Source organism: Euprymna scolopes, chromosome 36, assembly GCF_053919585.1.
Source record: "Euprymna scolopes isolate OS-2025 chromosome 36, ASM5391958v1, whole genome shotgun sequence".
Classification (NCBI taxonomy): Eukaryota; Metazoa; Mollusca; class Cephalopoda; order Sepiida; family Sepiolidae; genus Euprymna; species Euprymna scolopes.
Genome location: NC_136517.1, coordinates 18,686,064 through 18,705,226, shown reverse-complemented (window position 1 = coordinate 18,705,226; position 19,163 = coordinate 18,686,064). Strand labels below are relative to the sequence as shown.

The following is a 19,163-nucleotide window of genomic DNA, read 5'->3' as shown; positions in this document are numbered from 1 at the left end:
TGATATCTTCTTTTTTTCTTCTTTATATCTTCTTTTTTCTGCTACTTGATATCTTCTGTTTTTTGCTTCTTGATATCTTCTTTTTTTTGCTTCTTGATATCTTCTTATTTTGCTTCTTGATATCTTCTTTTTTTTCTTCTTGATATCTTCTTTTTTTGCTTCTTGATATCTTCTTTTTTTTTGCTTCTTGATATCTTCTTTTTTCTGCCTCTTGATATCTTCTTTTTTGTTGCTTCTTGGTATCTTCTTTTTTTGCTTCTTGATATCTTCTTTTTTTTTGCTTCTTGATATCTTCTTTTTTCTGCTACTTGATATCTTCTTTTTTTTTGTTTCTTGATATCTTCTTTTTTTTTGCTTCTTGATATCTTCTTTTTTTTTGCTTCTTGGTATCTTCTTTTTTTTTGCTTCTTGGTATCTTCTTTTTTTTTGCTTCTTGATATCTTCTTTTTTTTGCTTCTTTATATCTTCTTTTTTTGCTTCTTGATATCTTCTTTTTTTTTTGCTTCTTGATATCTTCTTTTTTCTGCTACTTGATATCTTCTTTTTTCTGCTACTTGATATCTTTTTTTTTTGCTTCTTGATATCTTCTTTTTTTTTTGCTTCTTGATATCTTCTTTTTTTTTGCTTCTTGATATCTTCTTTTTTCTGCTACTTGATATCTTCTTTTTTTTTGTTTCTTGATATCTTCTTTTTTTTTGCTTCTTGATATCTTCTTTTTTTTTGCTTCTTGATATCTTCTTTTTTTGCTTCTTTATATCTTCTTTTTTTTGCTTCTTTATATCTTCTTTTTTTGCTTCTTGATATCTTCTTTTTTTTTGCTTCTTGATATCTTCTTTTTTTGCTTCTTTATATCTTCCTTTTTTGCTTCATTATATCTTCTTTTTTTTTGCTTCTTGATATCTTCTTTTTTCTGCTACTTGATATCTTCTTTTTTCTGCTACTTGATATCTTCTTTTTTTTGCTTCTTGGTATCTTCTTTTTATTGCTTCTTGATATCTTCTTTTTTTTGCTTCTTGATATCTTCTGTTTTTTTTTTTGCTTCTTGATATCTTCTTTTTTCTGCTTCTTGATATCTTCTTGTTTTTTGCTTCTTGGTATTTTCTTTTTATTGCTTCTTGATATCTTCTTTTTTTTGCTTCTTGATATCTTCTGTTTTTTTTTTGCTTCTTGATATCTTCTTTTTTCTGCTTCTTGATATCTTCTTTTTTTTTGCTTCTTGATATCTTCTTTTTTTTGCTTCTTGATATCTTCTTTTTGTTGCTTCTTGATATCTTCTTTTTTTATTCTTGATATCTTCTTTTTTTTGCTTCTTGATATCTTCTTTTTTTTTGCTTCTTGATATCTTCTTTTTTTATTCTTAATATCTTCTTTTTTTTGCTTCTTGATATCTTCTGTTTTTTTGCTTCTTGATATCTTCTGTTTTTTGCTTCTTGATATCTTCTTTTTTTTGCTTCTTGATATCTTCTTTTTTTATTCTTAATATCTTCTTTTTTTTGCTTCTTGATATCTTCTTTTTTATTCTTAATATCTTCTTTCTTTTGCTTCTTGATATCTTCTTTTTTTATTCTTGATATCTTCTTTTTCTATTCTTAATATCTTCTTTTTTTTGCTTCTTGATATCTTCTTTTTTTATTCTTGATATCTTCTTTTTTTTTTTGTTTCTTGATATCTTCTTTTTTTTGCTTCTTGATATCTTCTTTTTTTGCTTCTTGATATCTTCTTTTTTTTGCTTCTTTATATCTTCTTTTTTTGCTTCTTTATATCTTCTTTTTTTGCTTCTTGATATCTTCTTTTTTTTTGCTTCTTTATATCTTCTTTTTTCTGCTACTTGATATCTTCTTTTTTCTGCTACTTGATATCTTCTTTTTTTTTGCTTCTTGGTATCTTCTTTTTATTGCTTCTTGATATCTTCTTTTTTTTGCTTCTTGATATCTTCTGGTTTTTTTTTGCTTCTTGATATCTTCTTTTTTCTGCTTCTTGATATCTTCTTTTTTTTTGCTTCTTGGTATCTTCTTTTTATTGCTTCTTGATATCTTCTTTTTTTGCTTCTTGATATCTTCTGTTTTTTTTTGCTTCTTGATATCTTCTTTTTTTTGCTTCTTGATATCTTCTTTTTTTTTGCTTCTTGATATCTTCTTTTTTTTGCTTCCTGATATCCTCTTTTTTTTGCTTCTTGATATCTTCTTTTTTTATTCTTGATATCTTCTTTTTTTTGCTTCTTGATATCTTCTTTTTTTTGCTTCTTGATATCTTCTTTTTTTTGCTTCTTGATATCATTTTTTTATTCTTAATATCTTGTTTTTTTTTTTGCTTCTTGATATCTTTTTTTACTTCTTGATATCTTCTGTTTTTTTGCTTCTTGATATCGTCTTCTTTTTTTTTTGCTTCTTGATATCTTTTCTGTTTTTTTTGAGTGTTCATAATTACTTTACACAGTTCTTTGCATTATTATTAAATTCTTCAAAATCTTTTCAGCTGCACTGGTTAGGAAGTAAAAGGCAGAAAAGGCAGGACCGCATCGTATAGTCATTTTCTTTACATTTTTGACTTTGTTTCCTTCTACATTTTGATGATGATGAGAAGGAGGAGGAAATAGATTTTGATAATATTCTTTTGTTTTTTGGGTTTTTTTTTTCAGATATTTGCTACCCTCTTTTTAAAATTATGTATTCCTATATTTACAACTTCATAACAAAGCAAAGGAAAGTCTTTGATGATTTTTGTTGGCTTCTTTTGAGTGACAGAAAAAAAGGCAATAAAAATGTGAGTATTATTATTAATCATCATCACTAAGGCTGTTTGACAGATTGACTTAAAAAAAGCTCTTTCATGAACTGTTTTTGGCAGCCATATTTTTTTGTAATGAAAGAGCATAAAAAAGGCCAAATTTAGCTTTAAAAGTCCAATCTGTCAAACCTTAGAAAGGCCAAATTTTAAAAGCAATACAGCGGCTTCGAATATCATACATTTAGTCAATAAAAAATAATGTAAAAAATAATAAAAATGAATGTTTTCTGGTTATATTTCAGCCTTTGGGTCTAATAATGTGTTTCATATATAAATAAATTGTTTTTATACATTTTTGTTTGTCAAATAATTTACACCGCTAATCTACACATTTACCTAAGTGATGTTCTCAAACATCAGACACACTCTGTATATATTTAATTCAAGTATAAAGATTTTAAATACAAATAAAAATATTTATTTGTGATCAAAATGTACCATGAATTTTTTTAGAGTAGCGATTCCAAAAATTGTATTATTGAAAAAAAAAAAAAAAAAAAAAAACAGTAAAATACTTTTATTGTGATGATGTGGTTGTTTAAGACCATCATTTCTCTTCATTAATAAAAGTAAATGTTTTCTTTTAATTATTAGGAGTACAATGATTTGCTCCAAATGATGATCAATACGCAGCAAGAACCCAATTCTTCAGAAGAAATCAATGGCATTGTTGGAACAAAACCAGTAAATACAAATCAGAAAACAACAATTTTTAAAAGAAGTAAATTCATCAATTTTGTTTTAATCGCTTTCTTATTCGATTTTTATCTTTTTTTTTTTTTTTTCAATGGTTACTTGGGGTTTCTATAATAATTATCATGAAATTAAATGTCTTCAAAATCTTCAGAGTCTTTGCAATTTTAGAGCCAATCATGTAATACCCATGAGTGCGTAACTAAAATCTGTTGTATAATCTTCTACTTCCTCAAAAATTTAATAATGTGCAACACAGACCACTTTTAGAGAATGGAAGTTTTTTTTTTTCCAAACTATTCTCCATGCTACAATTAACTAATTCTGCCCGTTCTTCTACAAGTTGTGGCTGGAACATAAACAGAAGAGAGAGAGAGAGAGAGAGAGAGAGAGAGAGAGAGAGAGAGAGAGAGAGAGAGTCAAGTATGGTAAGTACATTGCTTACTATATCATAGTTATCATTAGCCCAAATTAATTACATATTTCATCGTTGGTATTTTCCTTCAAAAAATGTAATCGAAATATAGACAGAAAAATGAATTTTACTGACCATCACTTTTTTTTTTTTTATTTTACTTCAGTAAGTTTTAAGATATCAAGGGGCTCCCTCCTGGAGCTAACACTTGATTCTGTTATGATTTAAATTTATATTCGAGGCCCCTTTTAAGAATAGATACTGTTCCCTTTATGGCTGCTATCTGTATTTCGTTACAGCTTGGTCTTCCATGGATTGCTTTTAAGTATTTCTGAAGATTCTTTTTTATTAAGCCAGTTGCTCCTATCACAACAGGTACAATGTTTATTTCTTTCAGAGACCATGTCGTTTTTAGATCATTTCTTCAAGTGCTGATATTTTATTATCTTTTCCCGTTCAACTCTGTTAAGGCCAAAATCATTGGAGACTGTGACATCGACAATGAGTGCAGTACTTTCAGGCTTGTTCCATATAACAATATCTGGTTTGATGGTCTTGTCTTTTATGTATCTGCCCGCCTGTATGTCTTTGTCATAGAACACGGTTACTTTTCAGCTTGATGTTGTCGGTGGGGGTTCATGTTCCCAGATGTTCGGCGATCTGTCAAGTTGCATCTCTCCACAGATCTTCCAATGGAGATACTTACATACTTTGTTGTGGCGAGCAGTGTAATGGCCATCTGCCAATAAGATTGGGCATGCAGAATTGTTAATATGTATTATCAAATATATCCACTAGCCAACCTACCAACATCTACTAACATTTTTAATTGCTATTTGGCCAAGCTGCTATTGTATTATAAATGCTACAAATGCATTGTCTTTTTTGTTTTTTACAGAATTTACTGATGAAGAAATTGTTGCCCAATGTGTAATTTTCTTTTTGGTTGGTTACGAATCAGTAGCTTCCACATTATCATTTATGGCCTACAGTCTGGCTGTAAATCCTGATATTCAGAAAAAGGTACAAGACGAAATCAAAGGCGTGTTAGGAGATGTACGTAATATTTTACTTTTCTTATAAAACAATAGAATTGTTTCTATTTTTCATCATTCGACTATTGTTTTTAATGTTGATATGTTATTTATGTAATAATAATAAGCAGTGATTGTGATAGGATCTTGCGGGGGGGGGGGGCTCTCGAAAACTTGGATGTTTGTCCTGCTCTACAAAAATGCAATTTTAAAGGTTCCCAACATCAGGGTCACAATCCCTCAAAAGATTATTGAGAGGAAGGATGTCCCTTTTCTATAAGTTTCAAATTTTTAAATTTCACATTAGTGTTACGGTAGACACACCTCTACAGAAAACATCCTCACTTTTACAAAGACCTGAAAAACTGCACTCAGTAAACTGAAGCAAGACATAGAAAGAAGAAAGAGAAGATGAGAAAGTGAGAGAGAGAGAGAGAGAGAGAGAAAGAGAGAGAGAGAGAGTCAATTATGGTAAGTGCATTGATCACTATATTACATTTCTTGTTAGACTATATTTATCACACCTTTCATCCTTTGTATTTCCTCCAAGACTCCTTGGGGAGCTTTTCATATCAGAATGTCCGTTGTTCATTTTTTAGGAACCTGCTGATTTTGAAAATATCCAAAAACTGACCTACCTCGATCAGTGTATTTCGGAAACCTTAAGGAAATATCCGATAGCAAGCAGGTAAGATTTATGAACCTAAATGGTCCCATTTTTCACACTAACAATAAAAGCCTAAATGTCTTATTTCAAGTTAATTTCACTTTACACAGTAGATGCACCATCTTTTTTTTATATGATGCGCATATGTATATGCAATATTTGTCACAAGGTTAACTGAAATGCATATTGGTTTTAAAAAGGGGAATTTTATTATCTATTATTTGAATTTTTAAGTTTTAGAAACCAAAACATATACAGGGTGGAGCATAAGTCCTGTTACAACATTTTAGAACTATTTTTTATGATAATCTATTATACATATATATATGTGTGTGTGTGTGTGTGTGTGTGTGTGTGTGTGTGTGTGTGTACATTTTCCTACGCAATAACTCTGTCAATTTTCAGTCTACAGACTCGAAATTTGATATACGGGGTACTGAGATTTGGAACAATCTTTGTAAGGGGGTCAAAGTTCAACGATTTGACCTTTGAGAATTCTACCAAACTCCTCCGCCAATTTTGGGTATAAACACTTGAAATTTTAGATATAGGTTCCTTGGAACTGGATCTAACTTAATAACTGGATTTGAACCCAAAACAATAAATGTTAAGGGGTTATAATAGGGGGTCAAAGTTAAAAAAAATTGACCGTTTTTTTTTTTTGTTTTTTTGCTCAACATACACCTCCAAACATCCGGGCAACGCCGGGCTAAAATGCTAGTATTAAAATAAATTTACTATGTTATTGCCATTGTATAATAATGTAATATATGAATTCCTATTTTTCAGAAACAAAGCATAATAACTTTTAACAATGTCTGTTGAATTGAAATGAAGATTTGTCATAGGGCAGCATCAGAAATATTGATGCTAGAGAAATAGACGGAATGTTTTCACCCCAAACAAGGCACATTGCCACTTTGATGTAGGGGCTACTATTAGGGACATAAGCTAAAGGGGTACTATGTGGGGAGTTGGGCAGCAAGACGTCGGTTCACGCTATACTTGAACTTCTGCATGTCAGTACAGTTGGGGAAGCAGGAACCTGTAAGGGAATTCCAAAGTCTAGCAGTTCTGGGGAAGAAACTACTGGAGTAGAAGGCTCTCTTACATCTAGGGATCTCTACTGTGAAGGGGTGGGATTTTACTGCTTGCTGAGTGTGTCGGAGGTATTTACATAGAGGGGGTACAAGTGCTTGTAGTTTGTCTGAGCATTCACCGTTAAAGTACTTGTAGAACAGGCAGAGGGATGCTACATTTCGTCGATGGGACAGAGGCTGAAGCTTGGATGACAGTTCATGACCTATCAGGTTGGCGACTCTCTTTTGAACCTTGTCTAGAAGTCAGAGACTAGTAGCAGATGCACCAGCCCAAATATGACAACAATACGCCATACATGGGCGAATGGTGGCCTTATAGAGGTACAGGATAGTTTCGGCGTTAGTAGCTTTCTAGAATGGTAGAGAGAACCTACCTTTTTCGCAGCGGTTCTGGCAATCTTTCCACTTTGTTGATCAAAGATAGACAAAGATCAGGCTGTCCCCGCACCTCCAGAACACCTAAACTCATTAAAATCTTAGGGGAAAAATCACAAGAAATCCAATATTATCCGTGAGACAAATGGCCAAGGAATCACAAACATTACCAAAGACTATGCAAAGAATATGTCAAAGTGATCTACAGATGTTGCACTATAAGGTCCAAATGTGACAGCTTCTCTCTGCACCCACAATTGCGAAGAGACTCATTAGAAGTCAACTCTTGTCAAACCGTATCAGAGAGGGCTCAATAACATCATCTTCACTAATGAAAAATTATTCTCACTTTAACAATTCCACAATCATCAAAATGATAGAGTCCTTGTTGATAATGCAGGAAAGGTTTTTAGAATGCAGAAACCAGCATCAGTGATGGTCTGACCAGGCATTTCTGAGAGCATGAAATCTCCACTCGTTTTTCTCCCTCAAGAGGTCAAGATTAACAACGAACATTAAATTGAAAGCATTCTTGAAGGTGCACTGACCCCATAATGTAATTCTGTGTATGGTGATGAAGTTTGGACTCTCCAACAAGATAATGCGATAAGTCACACTGCCCATGTAACACAGCAACGGTGTAGAGCCAACTGTCCACCCTGGATGAACAAAGAATTATGATCTTCCTCATCACCTGATCTTAATGCTTTTGATTATTCTTTGTGGTCAATCCTGGAGAGTGAAGCCTGCTCTACTCCTTGTACATAAAATTGAACCTTAAGAAAAAATTGAACAAATGCTGGGAGAAAATATGCTTAGATGTTGTGCGTGCTGTTATAGATGATTTCCCCAAAAAGATTACATAGTGCAGTGAAGACTCAAGGGAAACATTCTGAATAATACTTATGTCATATTGTTCCTTCCATATTTGCTAATCATTTTTTTGTAATTGGGTTTTGTAAGAAAATATTTCGTTGGGAAAAATCTGAGTTTTATTTTGTAACAGCTTTTATGCTCCAGCCTGTATATATTTTTAAATAAATATTTATTTATTTAAAATCAAATTAGTTTCGTCGATATAACGTTTTCTTCAGGCATAGAAACATTTTTTTTCTTTTTTTTTTCCTTCCTTGTGTCAAAGGAAAATCTGTCTGGTCTTTTAACTGCGATTTTTTTTAAATAAAGTTTTTTAATCATGAGGATTGTGAACTGAATAGAGGTTGGCTGTTGATATAAGCTTCTCATGTCGAGAACCAATCTCTAATTAACTATTATTTTGTTATTGATTTTTGTTTATTCAATTTATTGATTTTAATATAACAAATGGTTTTGCTTCACAAGATTGTTTTCTTTCTCGGACAAATATTTAGCATTTTCTTTTAAAATCTTCCTGCCTATATTTTCACCAAGTTTGATCTATTTCTAAATTGCAAGTGAATAAGCAAATTAATTTCGTTTTTCTTTTCCTTTTTTTACGGTCACATTTGAAAGCTAAAAAAATTTGTTTCAAAGTTACCAAAATGTCAATGTTTATCTATATTTAAAACTTTTTTTTTGCCATATTTAGACCCAGGACTGCTCCCTCGACACTAGTGCACAAGTACATGTATTTGATGACTTTAATGTTCACCACCAAAACTGGCTTGGATTCTCTACTCACACAGATGCAGCAGGCAGCACAACACACAGCTTCGCTATATCTCACTCCCTATCACAAATGGTTACGTTTCCAACCCGTTTCCGTGACCAGCAAGAACAACACGCATCACTTCTAGATTTGTTTCTGACTACAGTTCCCAAGGATTGTATAACAAATGCTGACAGCCCACTTGGGAACGCTGATCATGCAGTAATAATCGTCGAAATCGCCCTAAACTCTAGACCCAAAACTGAAGAGCTAGTGCTCAAAACAACAAGATATTTTAAAAAGGCTGACTGGGAAGCCATCAGAGATCTTATCAGAGATATCCCATGGGGAAATATTTTTTCTCTTCCTGCTGAACAGTGCGCAAATGAGACAACTGAATGGTTCAAAACAGCAATTGAAGCACATGTTCCCATGTGTAAATTTTATAGCAAGCCCCACTCGCTCCAATGGTTTACTTCTACTTGCGCAACTGCCATTGCTCAAAGGCAGCATTGCTCACAGGCTCAAAGGCAGCATGCATACCACAGATTTAACCGACATAAGTCTAGTTCAAACAGACAGAAGTATATAGAAGCTAGAAGTAACGTTAAGAAAGAAATAGTGACAGCCAACAGAGAATTTACTGAAACCACTAAAAAACGCATCGAAGCACAAAAATTAGGAACTCGTGACTTCTGGAAAATCTACAACAGTGTAGTAAATAATGGGCAATCAACAATTCCCCCACTAACCAACAATCATGAGGTTGTTTGCTCAGCAACCAACAAGGCTAATATGCTTGCCAGCGGGTTTGCCTCAAATTCCACCCTGGACCTTTCCAACTTTCTGACCCCTGCCTGACTTTCCTTTGCGGACAGACGCCACGCTAGACGATCTAAAAATCACCCCTGCTCAGGTGCATGCTATCATAAAAAACCTTGACATTTCAAAAGCATGTGGACCTGATCTCATCCCAGCGGTGTTATTAAAAAAGTGCTCAGCTGAAGTAGCTCCAGTTTTCTCCAAACTCTACAACAAATGCCTTAATGAATCATGCTTTCCGGGCTGTTGGAAAACTGCTTCTGTGGAACCAGTATTCAAGAATTCTGGCAAAAGAACTGACCCATCAAATTATCGCCCCATCACTCTCCTCACACTTTTCGCCAAAATATTTGAGACCATAATTAACCATGCTCTAGTCCGTCACCTTACAGATGCTAAACTTCTGACTGACAAACAATATGGATTTAGACAAGCACGTTCCACAGCAGACATCCTCACTGTAATCTCTGAACGTATATACCATTCACTGGACAAAGCGGGGGAGGGCAGAGCGGTGGTTCTAGATATATCTAAGGATTTTGACAGGGTATGGCATGAGGGTCTCCTCAGGAAAATTAAATCATATGGTATCACTGGTAGAATACTTAACATAATTAAATCCTTCTTAGATACGAGAACAATCCAGGTTGATCTCGATGGTCGTACATCTAAACAATATGATATAAATGCGGGAGTGCCTCAGGGGTCTATCCTTGAACCTCTATTGTTCCTAATATTTATTAATGACCTCCCCGACAAAACTGCCTCTGAGATGGGTATATATGCTGATGACACCACACTCTATAACAGGCATGACAGAAAAACAAATGAACACATAACTAAAGAAATGGCAAAAACACTAGAGGATGACCTCCAATCTGTAGTGGAATGGGGACAAAAATGGATTGTCACATTCAATGCTGCCAAGACTAAACTGGTTTCCTTCAATAATTACAAGAAACCTTCTCTGCCACCAATAGCAATGGCCAGTGACTCCCTATCTGAGAGTACATCTTTCAAACTGCTTGGCCTAACATTCACAGGAAACATTAGTTGGAACAATTACATTGAAAACATTGCCAGGGCCGAGGTGAAGAAGGTAGGCTCTCTCTACTGTGCTAGAAAACTACTGACACCTGAAATTATCCTGTACCTCTATAAGGCCACCATTCGCCCATGTATGGAGTATTGCTGTCACATTTGGGCTGGTGCATCTGCTGCTAGTCTCTCGCTCCTAGACAAGGTTCAAAAGAGAGTCACCAATCTAATAAGCCCTGAACTGGCATCTAGGCTTCAGCCTCTGTTCCATCGACGAAACGTTGCATCCCTCTGCCTGTTCTACAAGTATTTTAATGGTAAATGCTCTGACGAACTGCAGACACTTGTGCCTCCACGACGTAGACACCCTTGACAAACCCGACAGGCAGCTAAATCTCACCCCCACGCAGTAAAGATCCCTAGATGTAAAAGATCTTTCTACTCCAGTAGTTTCTTCCCCAGAACCTCTAGACTCTGGAATTCCATTCCATATCCCTGCTTCCCCAACTGTACTGACATGCAGAAGTTCAAGTGTAACGTGAACCGACATCTTGCTGCCCAAATCCCAACATAGTGCCCCAGTAGTTACTGCCCCTGATAGTAGCCCCCTACACCAAAGTGGCAATGTGCCTTGTTTAGGATTAAAATGTAATAAACAAATTTAAAAAAAAAAAAGAGGACGGCTGAAGAGTTTTTATTTATTTATTTCAAATCTAATTAGTTTCAGTGATATAATGTTTTCTGCAGGCGTATAAATATTGTTGTTGTTTGTTTTTTCTTTTTCCTTTCTTGTGGCATAGTGTCACTAAAAAATGAGAAATTTGTGTGATCTTTTAATACCGATATTTTAAAATAAACTTTCTATATTTTCAACAAAGTAACCAAAATATCAATGTTTATCTATACAAATAAATAAGAAACATTTTGTTTCATATTCAGAACAAAATTCTCAATGAAATGTTTATTTTTAATTAATCTTTTAAGTATTTCATGTAGCGAACTTTGCAAAGTCAGCAAAGTCAACTAGTATATATATGCAAAAATCGTTTTTATTTTTCTTAAAGTAAAGAAGATTTTCCCCCAATTTGATTGACATTAACAGCTTTCTCAAACAAGCACACATAAAATAAAACTCTTTTGTCAGTCACTCATGTCAAATAAAATTTATATTCAATTAATTTCATTGGTTTTTATATTTAAACTTGACTAATATTTTATTTTTAGTCATATTTAGAGGAGGGCTGAGGAGTTTTTAATCCCTTACATCACATGTACTCCCACTATCACCACGGACACTAAAATTTGAAGAAGTAATATACAGTATGCACAATGTTCATATTGATATAATAATGTCTTTTTTTGCTTCATGTTTTGTAAGCAGTTGTAAAGGTCGGTCTCCATATATCCTATACTTGAATAGTAGAATAGAATAGATGCTGAACCCTTTCCTGTCTAGTCTACAAGGACCAGAATAAATATTTATCTGCTTATTGTGACCGTGTTTCAAATCATCCTCCTTATGATAAGATTTAACAATTCCTATTCAAGATGAGTTCATTTTGGGGATCGCCTTGTTTCCCACACAGACACCATACAGGGCAATCAATTATGTGTTAAATAATATTAATATTGTGGTGGCATTCCTATTGATTATAATGGGATATTAATATGTATTTGTTTTATTAATTTATTTTAATGTTTAATGATATTATTTCTAGTGATACGACTCACCATGATCTGGACTTTACTTGATGATGATGAAGATGAAAACCTTTATTAACTCAAAAGTTAATCATAAGTAAAGATGGTTCTCAAAGATCGTTGACATCAGAATCGAAACTGGAACTCATAAAGATGCAGATCATAGGGCGGTGGAAACACGTCGCTCAATAGTCATTTACTATTTTGGTCGCCGTCACTCCCCCATGCCTAATTATGACGTCTCAAGATGCAAAATTTTTGTTAATGGACTCTTACATGCGGCTTTGTCTCTGTCAGATTTAAATAATTGTAGAGGTCGACCTACATCTACTCGATTAGCCGAAATCTAACCATACTGCTCTCTCCCTGACAGGGTTCAATAATTAATTGTTCAATGAAGAATGCAAAATTGGGGTGAAGGTGATAACATACAAATGAAGGTACAAGTGTATTATTTTATAGATTCTATTCTTTTGCTCTTTTCTTTCAGGATTACAAGAGAAAGCAGCAAAGACATTACAATAAAGAATTGGAATATTCCAAAGCATACAGAAGTAATCATTCCTGTCTATGACATTCACCATAATCCAGAGTATTGGCCTGAACCAGAGAAATTTGACCCTGAGAGGTAATTAAAAAAATTTTTTTTTTTATTCAATTTTCCCCACAGAGCATTCACCATTAAAATACTTGTAAAACAGGTAGAGGGATGCAACATCTCATCGATGGGACAGAGGCTGAAGCCTAGATGACAGTTCAGGACCTATCAGGTTGGCGACTCTTTTTTAAACCCTGTCCAGGAGTGAGAGACAAGTAGCAGATGCATCAGCCCAAATGTGACAGCAGTACTCCATACATGGGCTAATGGTAGACTTATAGAGGTACAGGATACTTTCAGGCATAAGTAGCTTTCTAGCATGGTAGAGAGAGCCCACCTTCTTCGCAGCAGCCTTGGCAATGCTCTCAATGTATCTGTTCCAACGCATATTCTACCCATATCTAAGCTATATGTGAATAATTCCACAACTTGGGGATAACTTTGCATCAAACAAATGAAAGCATGAAATGGATTGTCTTCTTTACATTCTAATTAATTTTCTAATTCATTACAATTAAAACCGCATCCCATAGTGCTACAAATGTATCTGAACATAATTCAGTCATTTTGAATAGTTTGACATCTAGTTACATAAATCGCCTTCTGCATATGCATTAGCGACATTTTTATATTGTTTTGTAAAACTGCAATTTGAGTGTCATGCCACTAAACCACTCACTTTTAGGGGCCCAAAAAAAAAAACCCTCCCCCACCTACGCACTGCTGGTTATTTGTAAAATAAAGTATACATTAGGTTGAATAATCCTAGGAAGCGCCTGATCAGGACAGTTAATTATTTCATTTAGTTATTTTTAAATCCCTCAAAATTAAGGCATGATATCTCCACAACCTGGGGAGAAACTTTGAATCAAACAAATGGCAGTTAGAATTGGATTGTCTCCTTACAACCTTATTGATTTTATAATTCAGGATAATTAACGCCTCAACCCAGAGTGAACATAACTCAGGTTTTTTTCATTGTTAACAATGTTTTTCTCGCTTTCATTCACAAAAATCATTTTTGTCCATCTCCCTCATTTCACAAATTGACATCTAAATCGCCATATCTCTGACCAAGTCTTTATTTATCCCTACTTTCTCTCAAGTCCTTCTTGTCAGTGTGGGTCTTGGCACATGTCCAAAAATGTTACCGCACATTATCTGTTGAATGGATAGATCCACTAGTATATAATTTAGTTATTGAGAATAACATGAAATTGAAACCGAGGCCAACTTGTCTATTTTCTCATCCGTTACTTATAACATTTTCATTTGTCAGTGTAAGTCGTGGTACATTTCCAAACAGTCGACCAGGGAGGGGTAGCAAAAAGTCGTTCTTTCATGACAATTTAACCATACACGCATACGCAAAAAACGTTCTTTCTTGAATTAGTTTAAATATATAAAAAAACAGAGCTAATTTCACTAACGCGATCATAGCTCAGTCAGTTAAGTAACAGCGTTGTTATCTTAAGATTGCACATTCGAGCCGAGATGTAAGACTTTTTTTTTTCGATTTTTAAAGTTTTAATATTGAAACAGGATTATTTATACCATTTTTTCCCTCGTTCGTTAATTATTTTTCCATCACGTTTGCTGTTTTTTTTTTGTTTTTGTTTTTCATTTTTTTTTTTAATAAGTTTTAACATCGTTCGCTTATTCTTTATTTTGCATCATGTTTGTTTGTTGTTTTTTTAAATATTTAAACAGGGTTATTACGTTCACTTATTCTTTATTTTGCATCATGATTGTTTTTTTGTTTTTTTAATATTTAAACAGGGTTACTACGTTCGCTTATTCTTTATTTTGCATCATGTTTGTTTTTTTGTTTTTTTTAATATTTAAAGAGGGTTATTACGTTCGCTTATTCTTTATTTTGCATCATGTTTGTTTTTTTTGTTTTTTTTTAATATTTAAAGAGGGTTATTACGTTCGCTTATTCTTTATTTTGCATCATTTTTGTTTTTGTTTTTTTAATATTTAAACAGGGTTACTACGTTCGCTTATTCTTTATTTTGCATCATGTTTGTTTTTGTTTTTTTTTAATATTTAAAGAGGGTTATTACGTTCGCTTATTCTTTATTTTGCATCATGTTTGTTTTGTTTTTTTTTTGTTTTTTTTATATTTAAACAGGGTTACTACGTTCGCTTATTCTTTATTTTGCATCATGTTTGTTTTTTTTGTTTTTTTTTTAATATTTAAACAGGGTTATTACGTTCGCTTATTCTTTATTTTGCATCTTTTTTGTTTTTTTTAATATTTAAACAGGGTTATTACGTTCGCTTATTCTTTATTTTGCATCATGTTTGTTTTTTTGTTTTTTTTTTTATATTTCAACAAGGTTATTACGTTCGCTTATTTTTATTTTGCATCATGTTTGTTTGTTTTTTGTTTTCTTTTTAATATTTAAACAGGGTTATTACGTTTGCTTATTCTTTATTTTCTATTTTGTTTTGACTTCCCCCCTTCCCCCCCACACACACCTCCAAACACCCGGGCAATGCTGAGTACCCCCTCTAATCTATTATATAAAAGGCAATATGGGCGTGCACGTTTTTGCATGTCCATGGTTACTATTATGGAGAACTTTCCTTATACTTCCTAGAGGATAATATCTTTGATTTGCAAATGGACGTCATCTCTGTCTTTATTTTGATTGACTTTTAAAAAGTTTCCTCCATGTTGTTCTTTTTCCAATGTTTGTTTGTCTTTTTCGTATAAAAGCGAAACTAATCAAAGCAAACAGCAGCGCCTGGTTTTCCTGCCAGGGATATCCAGAAAGGCAATTCGATCAATGTTGGGGAAACCCTTCATATTAGACAATTGCTATTGATTTGGATGCTGCCAGAGCTCTCCGTTTTAAGGGGGAGCTGGTTTTCCCCAACATCGGGAACAGATCTGGCAGAAACTGGCCTACAGCCAGAGTTAAGTGCGTGATTCTTAACTTAAGCCAGGCGTTCATTTCTGCATCTGTGTGAACTCATTCACTTAATTATTCATTTCTGCAAGTCAACTTTTTGATTGTCATCGCTAAATTTGAATGCTTTTCACTTCCTGTCGCGTCATTTTCTTTCACTTTCTTTTCCGCCTTTGCATCACGGGTTCGAGCCTGCCTCCCTACTATTATTTTTCGGCTCAGCACACATCTCCAAACACCCGGGCAATGCTGGGTACCCCCTGCTAGTCTATAATATAAATCTCACCTGTCTGTTTTAATGCATGTACGTATGTATGTATGTCTAAAACTTTCGACAGATTTTCACGAGATCTGTATCGTTTTGAAGCTCGACCCTTTGGACGACAAATATCAAAAAATTAGCCAAGAATATTAATTCTTTCACCCTCAACTGGGAACTTTTCTACAGGGAGGGGTCGCTTTTTTCACCGATATTTTCGAAAGTTATCGCCATTTTTCAATTGACTAACCTTAATTTAAACCTTCGCCACTTCCGGTTTTGGCGATGGATACAACAGCAAAGCCATCACTTTTTATTTTCACATTCTTTTCCTCCTCCGCTGTACAGGTTTGAGCCTGCCTACCTACTACAATTTTTTTTTCTCAATGAAAACCTCCAAACACCCGGGCAACGCCGGGCACCCAGGCTAGTCTTCTATAAACAATTCAAGCCAAGAACCATGCTGCAACTATTTACTTCATTAAACGTTTTTATTATGTAAATCCTAATCAAGTCCAACCAAGATGGTTTTCCATCATTACTAGGACCTCAACCATAATTGCCTTTCACTCGTCAATCGAAGACTAACAAATCTAATTCCACATTTCACCTCTGATGGTAATAATATCAACATTCTGCTTTTGTCACGTCTAGCTGAAACCATTGTCAATAATTTTCCCCACTCTTTAATATCTGTGCCTAAATCAAAACGTAGATTCCATGAACAAAGCTTCTTTCCGAGAACTGCAAGCCAGTGGAATTCTCTTCCATTTGCCTGCTTCCCAGCTGACTACAACTTGGTTGTATTCAAGTCCAACATAAACAAATTCTTGATCAACCGCCCCCTTAAGTAATCCAATTTACCAAATTTCCATTACGAGCGATTACTACGATATTATCCCATTGATTACTTTACACTCAATAACCCTTATCCTCGAGTGCCCTCTGGGCCCCGATAAACGGTGATTCCTATGTTAAAAAAAAAAAAAAGGAGTACCAGAATCGGCCAATCCAATGCAACTTTCCCTCACACAAATCATTATTATGGTTAGCAGTATAAAGTTCATGTCATGTCCAGCAAAAAATCCCATGCATAGCTGACATACTCTATTTTCCCAGACAATGGCCACCACTCTTCCATCTTAGAGGTCTTGAGCTCTCTGTTTGTTATGCCAGGCAAGTTGATCCCTGGCTAATTCGTTTACCTGGTATCTTTTTAGTTAGAATTCTTTCTAGAAAGACATCAAATACTTAGGGGGGGGGGACCATGGGAAGGTTGCCAACATCCTAAGTGAAAGTGTTTCTGTGGAACAAACTGGATTTCATCTTGGAGCACTCAGATTATCAGGCTGTGTCTTTAACCACTGAACCACCATAGCATAATCACCGAATGGTGAAGAAAAATAAAGTGGTGAAATAAAAAAATGTCATTTGAGCACTCAGCACTCAAATCACATTTTTTTTTTATTCTTGTAAAATATAGAAAGAGGAATATTATAATTCTGTCTGGTCTCATCCCATCACCCTTGTCCAGGCCGATGGATTTTTAAATGAAGGGGAAGTTGTCAGCATCCAAGATTCATAGAATAATATCCCTAATTTCTAAGTGGCATGATATCCCACCCTGTCACTCAAATATCCATTCAGGACTTGAATGATATTATCACTGACAAAATTATTCTATTTGATATGACGTCACATCTACGCATTCATCCAGAGATTTTGAATTTCAAAGTAAATCACTATTGTGCATTAACGTTTAATTTCTCTTTGCATCTGTCTGAATGTAAGATTCCAGATCTGGAGCAACAGATGATAATGAACAAGCACATTCTTATACCGATTGTTATTCAGTTTTTGTTTTGTCTTTTTGAAACTGTTACAGGTTTTCCCCCGAGGGACAGAAGAAGCACGTTCCATTCACTTACCTTCCATATGGCGGAGGACCTCGTATTTGCATTGCGATGAAATTGGCTCAGGTGGCTATGAAAATGTCCATGACACAAATTCTACGCAAGTTCAAATTTGTACCTTGTGAAAAAACCGAGGTAAGACATTTAAATTGTATATTCGACAAATAAACACTGTATTTAATTATTAATCAAATCAATATATATATATATATATATATATATATATATATATATATATATATATATATATATTCATCCACATACAGTACTGTTTCGCTGTTTAACAGCTCATCAGTGTGGCTAGACAGGCAACTGCTTCAAGCCAGGATCGAAACCCGACCTTCCAAATGACAGTCAAGGCGTCTTACCATTGCACTATATGGCTGTTGCTGTGTGGGTAATGAAATAAAGATGTTTTGACATCGTCCAAAACTAACTCTGACTCCTAAGTTTATAGACTCAAAATTCGAAAATCCTGTGTCTGATTTTTTGTCTAAGATTGAATGATAAGCGGAAAATGACCCTCTCGGACACTTTTATTTGACGGTCAATCTCATTTCTGACCGCCTTTGTGTGCCTTGTCATTTACTTCCAACAACTTTTCCTTTTATTTTATGAGTTACTTCCTGATGTACTCTTGAGGAGACTGTCATAATATCACAACCAAAAAAACTAAAGAAAATAATTTAAGGAGATGTAAATAATTTATTCTGTTGTCATTATGCTCTTTTTTTTTTTTATAGACAAAAATAAAGACAAATTTGTATATTTCTCTTTTTTGTATTACAGTATCCAATCGAGTTTGGGAAAAATCTATTGTTGACAGCCAAAAACGGAATTACTTTGAAAATTGAGAAGCTGTAACAGACGAAACCATAAACATCAAACCGGATGCATACAGAAAATTGGTGAACGTTTCCCAAATGATAATAAAAAAAATACAAAAATTCTAAGCAAAAAAGAAAAGAAGATTTTGTTATCAAGTTAAATTCGAGGTGCTCATAAAATTTTAATTAAATTAAATTTAAAACGATGTTTTCTTCTTTAATTAAATTAAATTAATTAAAAAAGAATGAAAATTTGTTTTTTGTTTATTCAATTTTTATTCAAATAAATATTGTAAGTTGAGAAATCCAATTAAAATCATAGGTATGAAAGTAGAAAGTGGACTCTGAGTTCACTTTCGCCTCATAACTCTTTGTTTATTTTGCCCTTT

The 19,163-nt window shown here is 33.9% G+C and overlaps 1 protein-coding gene across 5 annotated transcripts in view; it reads left to right on the top strand.

Moving 5' to 3' along the window:
- The window catches only part of LOC145260379 (cytochrome P450 3A18-like), a 160,992-nt gene extending 142,098 nt beyond the window's left edge, over positions 1-18,894 (top strand). For all 5 annotated transcript variants that reach the window (XM_080118327.1, XM_080118328.1, XM_080118329.1 and 2 more), the window contains 7 exons: positions 2,639-2,763; positions 3,382-3,508; positions 4,794-4,951; positions 5,529-5,617; positions 12,750-12,887; positions 17,920-18,082; positions 18,737-18,894. In XM_080118327.1, the coding sequence (XP_079974453.1) occupies positions 2,639-2,763; positions 3,382-3,508; positions 4,794-4,951; positions 5,529-5,617; positions 12,750-12,887; positions 17,920-18,082; positions 18,737-18,811 (875 nt within the window). In that variant the 3' untranslated portion in view covers positions 18,812-18,894. The remainder of the gene's footprint in view (positions 1-2,638; positions 2,764-3,381; positions 3,509-4,793; positions 4,952-5,528; positions 5,618-12,749; positions 12,888-17,919; positions 18,083-18,736) is intronic.
- Positions 18,895-19,163: the final 269 nt, after the last annotated feature.